We start from the raw sequence: 11,449 nt of genomic DNA, 5'->3' as shown, positions 1-11,449 counted from the left end.
CCTTTACAGTAAATAAAGAAGTTGGTATGCATAAATTGTCTCTACTTTGTATTCTTGTTTATGAATTAGTGGGTTTATGTCTGATTTCTTCAGTTAAGTAAATGTCAGGTCGACATTAGCCAAGGAGGTGATGGCAAAAGTTGAATGGGAGCCATATCTTGAAGGTTAATTTTAGCAGCGGAAATGACGAATTTGATTCTCATTCCAAGTGGTGAAAAATGAGTTCAATTCATATTGTAAATACCTTCGCCGAAAGGATTAAATACACATTCTAAAGCTTGATTTGACTGATCAGAATATAATTTAGTGATGTACTGTAAGGATAATTCTAGGCGGCGTTTAAGGGTAGGCACACCCGCTCCCTCACACAGACTTTGAATGGGAAGTTCTAAAGGCTCCAAAGGCAAAGCCTCATGCCCTGATGATGGACAGTATTTTTTTTGTGTGTGTAAATTACCTGTACAGGCCCCACCATAGACGATGGAGCCGTAATAAAGTTTTGAACGGATTAGTGACCTGTACAAGTGTAAGAGGCTTATGATGGGGTTACATGGGTCAGAGTTACCGTGAGCGTAGGCCGAGACTCAGCAGTACACATTTTGGTTCTCGCAGATGGCACCCATGTGCAATGTGAAAGTTACTGTGCAGTGTGACATCAATTGTTGCCACTGCCGTTGATAACAAGGACTCACTGTTATTTTGACGGTTACTGATGCTGAGTTAGATGCTTCTACTCTCATGCAGTTATTGAATGCAAAATATATACCATCAGAAGCATAGTCATAAACTATGTTGGTTGGTTGGTTGGTTGTTGTGTAACGCCGCACTCAGCAATATTCCATCTATATGACGGCGGTCTGTAATTAATCGACTCTTAACCAGACAATCCAGTGATTGACGTCATGAGCATCGATCCACTATAAACTATGTAAACTAACAAGGACGTGTATCACAAGTCCACCTATTGCTGACAAAGGGTCAACGGGACGTTACCACGGTTGTAATATATCAAACCAGTTACCTTTTCACATCGTTTTATGTGAACTGGTTTCAAGGACAATACTAATCTCACCTTGACCCAATAATCTGTTTTATCTTGGTTAGAGCTTCCGTTGTTATTTGCCCCCAAATATTTCCGCTTTGAGGCTTGTGACTCAGCAGTACTTGATTTCGCTGTCGCAACATGCTCTATGTGTGTGACATCATCACCCTGAAATATCCTATGATAAGACCATGGTCAAAGATATTTAAAATGCTGATGAAATCTTTAATTGCAGTCGACATACAGAGTCGCATGTATTTTCCGCTTCAAGCAAATAATTATTTTGATGGTAGGATTATTTCGTATTACAGTGGAACGTGGCGCGTCATTTCTAAGTGACCCGTGAAGGGTAGAATAGGTCTTTTCAGTAACCCATGCTTGCCGTTAAAGGTGACTATGCTTGTCGTAAAAGGCGACTAACGGGATCGGGTGGTCAGGCTCGCTGACTTGGTTGATGCATGTCATCGATCCCAATTGCGTGGGTCGATTCTCATGATGTCAATCACTGGATTGTCTGGTCCAGACTCGATTATTTACAGACCGCCGTCATATAGCTGGAACATTGCTGAGTGCGGCGTTAAACAACAAACAAAAAAACAAAAACATTACAAGACATCGTCTTAATCAGTACTTCGAGTTAAGGGATTTCAAGCTAACGAGGTTTCATTTGTTTTTGCAGAGTAATTGCGTTGATACTTATTTTTATTGCCACATTCACATGCACTTTTACCCATCCGAAATTTACACACGAATAAATTTACTAAGAGGTTATGTAAAGTATATTTGATCATAAGATAATTACTAGTTTTGCAAATAATGCAGTATGAACAGGATGAATGTTTGCGTATGTGAGAGATGTCTTCATATCCACAAATATCACATCATTGCATGATCTCTTTAGATATCCACATATCGCGTGACAGCAACGTGGGACGAAGTTATTTACATAGAAGCTTGAAACTTACTTTCGTCATGCCAAAGTTTTGATCTTTTACAAAAGATTCCTGACCGCATGATTCCACCAATCACGGGATCTATATCCTCATACACATTCCATTTTCAAGACAACTACTCAAGTCTCAAAACAAGCAATTACATTTAGGTACTTTTAACAGCTTTCTCTCAATATATTCAGATAGGGGTTCGATCCCCGGCCGCGTCATACCAAAAGACATTGAAAGATGGTACTTGTTGTTACCCTGTCTGGCGCTCGGCATTTAAGGGCTAAAAGAAGGACTGGTCGGCTCGGAGTCAGTATACTGTGTCTGAGTGGGGTATTCATGTTAAACTTCGGCATGGTATCTCAGTGTGCGAGCACTATAAATCAACATCAGTACGGACAAGTACTAGCAGCCACACACACACACACACACACACACACACACACACACACGTGCATACACGTCACTATATAAGTGCAATAAACCCAATTTCACCTCACTTCATAGGGTAAGATCAATTTACACTCACCTTTGAGACTGGAGTGAGAAAAGTTATGTTGTTTACCGCCGCCATATTATTTCAGCTGTATCACGGCCTGCAGCAGATGAACCAGTGACTGAAAACGATTCGCGCCATCGGGGCATGGCATCTCGCCAATTGGTTCTCATTAGTCTGCTCCTTACACAACATATTTTTTATGTTAATTTAGTTTTATGTTCACATTTCTTCCGGCTGCTTTTCGGAAGGGGCGGCAGGCCCGTGAAACGAACTAAAAACTGGTATTATAAATTCCGTGTCTACATCACTCTCAATGATTCAATAAGCCAGCTGCAAATAACACGGGAAAGGATTAAATTGTGAAAATGGCATTGTCGCAATAAAATTAATGTTGATTTTAAACTCTTGTCTGTACACAGAAAAATAATGTTCTAAGAAGAAGTTTTTTCTGAAATGATTTATGTTAAGACTGAATTCTTTCTTTAGCATACTGAGCAAACACTTTGTTACAAATCTTATGTTTGAGATTTACATCCAGCGCCCTGCACGTGGAGCCGGTCTGCCTTTGGGTGGGACGGTGGGATAGCCTAGTGGTTAAAGCGTTTGCTCGTCTCGCCAAAGACTACGGTTCGAACCCCATGGGTCCATTTCTGGGATCTCTCCCCGTGATATTGATGGAATATTCCTACAAGAGGCGAACACCCATACTCATTCACTCACTCACTCACTCACTCACTCACTGCCTCTGGGCACCACACTAAAAAACCCACATCTGTGTATACAATGTACACACTACAAGGTTATCTGTCACTCATACTGTATCAGGCTGTGTTTCCAACCTGAAACAATTATATCAAGTTTTTCACAACAGTGTAAGGCTTGAAGTCTTTCACTGATAGCTTACCCAGGCCACAACTACTAAACGGTGTAAAGGAATGTGCCCAAAGTATTGGATTGTGTCACTCTCTTTGCGTAAACTAACTGATAAGACTTCTCGTTTTTCTGTTATACACTGCCCTTGTCCGTTTATTTCTGGAGATTTGATTTTTGATGGATTGATGTCACATGTCAGGCTGTGATATAACTGAAATACTGTTCAAACTGGACCATGTAACTACTACTTATAATAATAAACAAACTTGCAAAAAAAGTCACTGACGAAACTACATATAAGACATTTATTGCCATGTACAGAGTATCCTGCTCAATGGCAGGTGTGGTCTGCATGCACAAAGCAAGACCATGTATCATTGAAAATCCCCAAGTCACAGCCGATGCCCCCCTCGCTCGACCTATTTAAAGAGCCGGCAGCCAGGGGGGTGACACTAGGATTGCAGCCTCCCATCTGCTCAGATAGAAACGGTGTGTTCAGTGTGGCCTCAGCTACCATGGCGAACATCCAGTTATATTATTTTAAGGGAAGCCCACCAAGTCTTGCTGTCCTCATGACAGCCAAGGCTCTTGGTGTACCACTCGAGATGAAGGAACTCCAGTATTGGAACAAAGACCATCTAACCCCGGAATTTACAAAGGTGAGTACCCCACGGCGCGAGGGTTGGAATAGGTCTCCCGCGGCCCATTGCTGGTCGTAAGATGAAACTAAACCGGATGGGGCCGTCATTCTCTCAAATCATCAATCCTAATTCGTAAATGTTTTGGGAATCATTCATGTCATGCTCCTGAAGACATGACCCTTTACTTGCAGTGTCACCCGCGTGGAGTCAGGGAAGAATCTATCCCCAGTATCCCATGTTATCACCTCGTAAGCTTGTTTGTTTGTTTGTTTGTTGTTTAACGCCGCACTCAGCAATATTCCAGCTATATGACGACAGTCTGTAAGTAATTGAGTCTGCACCAGACAATCCAGTGATTGACATCATGCGCATCGATCTACGCAATTGGGATATGATGACATTCATCGACCAAGTCAGCGAGCCTGACCACCCGATCCCGTTAGTCGCCTCTTAAGACAAGCATAGTCGCTTTTTACGGCACTTATGGGTTGCTGAAGACCTATTCTTACCCGGAACTTCACAGGTCTCGTAAGCCTGAGATACCTCAACTCGAAGTACTGATTAAGACGATGTTTTGTAATGATCCCGGTACACATATTGGCTGAATAGGCTACTGACAGCACATAGCTTGTTTCTGACTACTGATAACTTCCAATTGACGCCACTGTAATTCGAAATAATCCTACCATCAACATTAATTACATGCGACTCTGTGTGTCGACTGCAATCAAAGATTTGATCGGCATTGTATATATTTTTGTACATGGTCTTATGTCACAGGATAATTCAGGGGTAATGATGCCACACACATAGAGCGTGTTGCGACAACGAGACCCAGTACTGTCAGAGACCATAAAATCTATGTTATGGTCTCTGGTACTGCCGGCTCACAAGCCTCAAAGCTGACCTATATTTGGGTCAAATAACAACAGTAGCTCCGACCACGATAACCTAGATTATTTGGCCAGGGTGAGATAAGTGTTGTCTTTGAAACCAGTTCAATTTAAACGATGTGAAAATATTGGGTTTGATATATTACAACCGTGGTAACCACCCGCTGCCCCTTTGTCAGCAATAGGTTGACTTTTGATACACGTTAGATTACATAGTTTATGACCATGCTTGCAATCTATGACGTGTATTTTTCATTCAATTAATCTCGGGCCTATTTGTGGCACACACTCACTGACGCGCTGACCCAGTTAACTCCAGGTTTTGAGAGAAGCACTATAAAACTGGGACAAAGATCGGCTGGCCGAGAACCACGATGGGGTCCTACAGTCAACACATGACCCTACATCAGGGCCGAGAACACCACCTTTTAAATCTTATTCAGATTGTGGTGGACGATTGCCTTCGTATTCTTTTTAGATTTTGTAAACATATTTCCCGTGGGTTTGTGACTGAAAAGTATATATACAACTATATATATCTTTATATATATATATATATATATATATATATATATATATATATACATCGATGATAATGTACTTCTATCGACAAACGCATATGAAATACAAATAACGCTATCTTTGTTTTCATAGTTATTGTTCATAAGCAGGAATCAACAAATGGGGGCGTAAAAGAGGGGTTGTGTGGTCTCTGCATTATCACATGCACAACATGCAGAAAATATATGGCTTGATGCATATCAACTCTTTTACTGTTGAGCATTGTAAAATAGGAACTTCTAGTGTTTATCTGAGTGTATTGCTTGAGTGTTATGATGTGCACAAATATCTTAATTTCATTTTTACCTCATAGCCCCTATTAATCCCCTAAGCACACCTTTACTTGCCATGTTCAGCTTGGGAAATAACGTTCCCTGCTATCTGTGGTCCTTATTAATCAGCCAAGGAGAGGATGATGGAGACTGCATCCAGGAAGGGGGAAGGGGAGGGGACATTTGCATCCCAGCTGGCCATATCAGGCTCCGACCCATAGAGAGGGTCGGTAAGACTCTGGGTGTCACACGGCTGTACTGTCCACATATCTAGACTTGCCTATTATGAGATAGAAATACGACACATCCATCATGTCCATGGACTTATCTTACAGTACAGCTTTGGAGCAAGGCTAGCTTGTTCTTATTATTTATATAAAGAATTATTACTTGGTTTTTAAGACTAATAATTATTTACTTCGAGTCTTGACCCGTGAAGATCCGGGTAAAAATAGGATGACTTGGTTGATACATGTCATCTTATCCCAATTGCGTGGATCGATGCTCATGGTATCAATCACTGGATTGTCTGGTCCAAACTCGATTATTTACAGACCGCCGTCATATAGCTTAAATATATTGCTGAGTGCAGCGTTAAACAACAAACAAACAAATAAAGCTAGGAGACTTGTGCAAGTCTATAAGCTGGTTTACACACACACACAGTTGTAAAGAATGCAGGAACTGTCTTCCACTGAGACAAATGACAATATAATTTTCTATATTTTCTATAACATTTTATTGCAGTATACTAATGAAGAAAAAATGTAATTGTCCTTTTCAAAATTTTCTAAACGTCATTTTTAGAATTAATTTTGTTAATTTGAAAAATATTTTATTTCAGTGACTACAAATCATAATGTTTTTAAGTAATCAGTTAACATGGTTACCAATATATACTCACTTCCAAAAGACGCGGTGGTCAGGCTCGATGACTTGTTTAATCACGAGTTGATTCTGCTTTAACCTTGTTATGGTTAACGTATATGTTATTTATAATTTTGCATAATGACCTGTAGTTTCGCTTGTTTGAAATGCACGTTCAGAATGGCCGTGAATTTCTGGCTCAGAATTGGTTGTTGGTTGGTTGGTTGGTTTGTTGTTTAACGCCACACACAGCAATATTCCAGCTATATGACGGCGGTCTGTAAATAATCGAGTCTGGACCAGACAATCCAGTGATTAAGATCATGAGCATCGATCGATTGGGATCGATGACATGCATCAACCAAGCCAGCGACCCTGACCACCCGATCCCGTTAGCATAGTCGCCTTCTACGGCAAGCATAGGTTGCTGAAGACCAATTCTACCCCGGATCTTCACGGGTCTCTGGCTCAGAAACAACTGCAAGAACAATAGCGTGAACTCACCGAAATGGTTTAATGTTTAGGTTTAAAAAGGCGTTAAGCCCAATTCATTCACTCACTTATTCTAGTTGTTTATGAACTGTTTTGTAACATTTCAGATAAACCCGGATCAAAGCGTCCCAACAATTATAGATGGAGACTTCACATTGTGGGAGAGGTAAGGTCACACAACTGAAGTCAAGGCAACGTAGATTTTCCGTCATTCCATATCCTGTAACAATTATCCGCTTTTTGAAATGGAATTTAGGACAACCGTCGATTAATGGAACACTTAAACTTCCTTAATCCTTAAGCAGATTTAACGACGACTGAAACACATATTGACATCCTGCCACTGGAACATATTCTTCAATTGATCTGTCACAAAGAGATTTAAATCGTTACCATGCAATCCATCATAAAGTCATGGTTTAATATGGACTGCATACAATCTATGTTCATAATGCAGTTATAATCGTGATGTTCTAAAAATAGTGTCAATAAATTATAAATTAACCCGGGTGGAACTCATATGACTGCAACATCATTCATGATCACTTATCTGAATCATTTTACAAACTATTTATTGTCACTTTTAACGATATTCCAGCAATATCACGACGGGGGACATCAGAAATGGGCTTCACACATTGTACCCATGTCGGGAATCGAACCCGGGTCTTCGGCGTGACGAGCGAACGCTTTAACCACCAGGCTACCCGACCGCCCCAGAAACTATTTATAACATTGTGGATGACATTATGCCGTTTGTTATCCTGACTGTGATCACGATCTAATGATAACTGTCCTATGTCACTGACTAGCTACTTGGTTGAAGCATGTCCTCGTATCCTAATTGCTAAGATCAATAATCATGACGCCAATCACAGGATAGTCTGGTCCAGACTCGGTTATTTACATTCCGTTGTCATAAAGCTGAAATAGCTGTTTGCGGCGTTATACAAGAATCTAACACTTACTAGCTGTGTTTGGAGAATCGTGGAATGTATATTCAACAGACTGGTATCTGACAAGCTATAATCTCAGTAGGATACCTACAGTCTTTTGTGCAGCAGGGCACAGTATCTTAACAGATATGCCAATCATGTGATATGCCTGTTAGCCAGACCTCCGCTGCACCCAGGCCTTTGTACTCTATGTAGTTCTACACATACCTGTTGAACATTCTGCACATAACCCTGCTCCACAACTGGATCTTAAGGCTAACTCCTACAGTATCAGGACTCCTACAGTGTATCATAACACTTACTAGCTGTTCTTGTAGCATGTGTATGTACAACCTAAGTAGTAACTCGGATCGTCAGTGTCTCTGTAAAGATATGCCAGTCATGCATTTGGACTCTAACCCCATTATCTTATTGGATATCAAGGTCGTATGCTCCATTTAGTCCTTACACATATATACTAGGAACTATGTTGAACATTCTATTCCGGGCCTTGGTTTTTAGGGTTATGTTTATTGTAAATAACAGCACCAAAACCCTTTCCTTGATCATAAGGAATCTCTGCTTAACGCCGAGTTCATTGTACGAGTTCGACTGCATGCGTTTATGAATCACGATCACAATAGTGATCATACCAAGTTTTTTCGCAAAACGGTAAGCGTATATTGCCTTTTCGGTTGTACCCGTCACAAACACATGCAAGGACAAGTCAATTGTTCACCTATCAAAAACAAGGAAATATATGGTATGGTCAAAACAAGGAATTCTGTTTTGCCATTGATTCGTTAAATTTGTAAATGTCCTTAACAGGCTTACCATACACTATATTTGGGAAGCTTGTATAACGCCTTGAATGTTGTAACCCTGATCAAACAACATTTGAACAAGACACTCTTTAAAGACCTTGTAGAAATTCTCGATTGTACCTCAAAAGATGTGAACTGTCGACATCAAAGGCTGGGGGTGCTGGAGTGTCGCTGGACATTAAGGGAAAGTTAACTATTGGCAAGCCGAAGTCATCTCTCTTGTCATACAGTCCTGTGGATAGTTTTTGTCACTCTAAATATGTATGCATAGATCTAAATATGATTCATTGGTCTCTTTTATTTCTAATTCATCGTGAATCCGTGGAAAGGGATTGGCAATTTAAAAATTATTGAATTTATCATCATTGATGTATCGTAAGCTTAGTTGAACTTCTTGGGCAAATTCCCTTGTTTTGATTTTGCCATCCGAGCAGAAATTCTGATTCATATGTTTGAAGAAGAGGGTCAGAAGAGAGAGTGAGTTGTGATTAATCTCGCGGCCAAGGGAAGCAACTCTGCATGGACGACTGGGCCACCCGTAGGTACCTCTTTAGCAAGAAGGGGAGCACAACTGGTGCCCATGGCGATGCCTACTTCTTGCTATAATGTTCTATCCCCGAAATGTTAGATAGATGTTATCCAGTATTTCCCATATTGTTTTCTTAGTAAACGACAGACGGCATTGACTTGTTAACAAACTGCCCTGAACCTTTGAAGATAGAGTTGTATCTATATCTATTATCACCATGTTTGTTGACAAATGCCCAAGAATGGGCTGAAATGGTGTTCGCATAGGATCTATTGGTTTCATATTCAGCAACGTGTCATAGACTAGTTATGCAAAGTATTCTCAACTGCTCTGTGTAATGACGATTTTACCGTCATGAAACTGCAGATGTGTCTTCTATTGTATCCACAGTCGCGCCATCATGCGCTACCTGGTGGGGAAGTATGGGGGTGAGGACAACAGCCTGTACCCCCGGAACCCCCAGAAGAGGGCAGAGGTGGACCGACTACTGGACTATGATCTTGGGGTCTTCTTCAGAGTCATTTTGGAGGATCTGGTAAGTATTAATGTAATGTAGCATTCTTGGTTTTTTTAATCACCTGTTTACTTAACACTGATCGATCCCGTCAGGATTCTTGATTAGAATAAGTCCTGAGTACCTCATACAGATGATATGATAATTGAATTCTGTAACTTTAGGTCACATCAGCCAAACATACAAGCAGGCCTCTGTCAAGTGGATTGCAGTAAATTTATCGGGATGAAAGTGTACACTGCGTAATCGATCTAGCATTGGGCAATAACCCGTAGCTTTGATTAAAAAATGACCGAGTATTCTGGGGAAGTGGCGACACTTCTATAAACATACACCGAGTACAGACGTAGAGAAATACTCATTCAATCTTGTAAACACGTCTTGTCATATGAGTTGTGTTCCTATTTCAGTGGCTGCCATTCAGAGACAAACATGAGATGACAAAAGAACAAGACGAGAGGCTCATGAAGGGTTTCAAGCGGATTGATACACTGGTCAAGGATAAGAAGTTCCTTACCGGAAATAACCCCACCATTGCCGACTTTTCGATAGTAGTTGGGTTTGCAGTCGAAATTGTCTATCCAGGGGATATGTCCAAGTACCCCAATGCCATGGCATGGTACAAGAGAATGCAAGAATTACCATACTACAAAGAAGCGAATCAGTCATTTCCCGGCTGGGTGGAAAGCGTGAAGAATCGACATACTGAAAAGGCGTAAAACATGAAGATGTTCAGATCCATTAAAGCGTACGGATGATACAAGAGAATGCACAACAAAAAGTCAGTGCAAGAGTTTATTGTTGTGTGAGTTTTAATTCATTCATCTGCATAAACCAAAGATGAACTCTTACTTGTGTAACTGATGTTAGGATCCATATTGCACTGTTTGTACTGATTAACTTGTCTCCAGTTATACTAGTATATATTCAACTACAAAGATTAAAAGCTGTTTGGTTATTTGTCTTCTTTGTGGTTTATGTTCAAAGAGATCCGCGCTTGAGTTACACCAGCCCAAAAATGTTCCGCTGGTGACCGATGGGGTGCAGGTCTTTGATGGCACTGATTATTTAAAACCAGTCACATTTGACTATTTAACTTTGTCTGAGGCAAAAGGTAAACGCGAGGATATTTAAAAAAAACTCGTTTAAACATGAAACAAAGATTCATTCCCGTTCATAATCAATTACGCATACTTTATGTTAAGCATCTTGATACCATGTTGGTATCATGCTATTAAAGGTATTCTGCAGGTCACACAATCGTGATTTTTACCCAATCGATTATGTGAACATGGGTTGTATTCAGGAATAATAATTGGTGTACGTATCATCCAAATAGTCAGCTGTTCAAGCGCAGTAGCAAAGACTGTGCTCTGCTTTCCATGTTTGATTTGGTCTTTTGGTGGGTTCTTGTAGTTCTGTCCAACGAGAGTAGCATGCATATGACTCCATTAAAAATCATTACAGTGGATCACGTGTCAAGTTAAGTGGTAATATAAATTGGTATATCTGCAATTCAACCTCATTCCGAAATATTAAACAGTAGATGAAAAGTAGTATTTACAA

At 40.4% G+C, this 11,449-nt stretch overlaps 1 protein-coding gene across 1 annotated transcript; it reads left to right on the top strand.

The window, feature by feature from the left end:
* Window positions 1-3,825: 3,825 nt before the first annotated feature.
* Window positions 3,826-10,825, top strand: LOC139469112 (glutathione S-transferase 1-like). The gene is made up of 4 exons (XM_071251244.1): window positions 3,826-4,014; window positions 7,189-7,247; window positions 9,760-9,904; window positions 10,294-10,825. The coding sequence occupies exons 1-4, from the start codon at window positions 3,871-3,873 to the stop codon at window positions 10,600-10,602; spliced, it is 657 nt and encodes a 218-aa protein (XP_071107345.1). The 5' UTR covers window positions 3,826-3,870; the 3' UTR covers window positions 10,603-10,825.
* The last annotated feature ends 624 nt before the right edge of the window (window positions 10,826-11,449 follow it).

Source organism: Haliotis cracherodii, unplaced genomic scaffold, assembly GCF_022045235.1.
Source record: "Haliotis cracherodii isolate W230 unplaced genomic scaffold, xgHalCrac1.p SCAF_2, whole genome shotgun sequence".
Lineage (NCBI taxonomy): Eukaryota > Metazoa > Mollusca > Gastropoda > Lepetellida > Haliotidae > Haliotis > Haliotis cracherodii.
The sequence above is the reverse complement of the archived record's forward strand: the minus strand, read 5'-3'. Positions and strand labels throughout refer to the sequence as shown.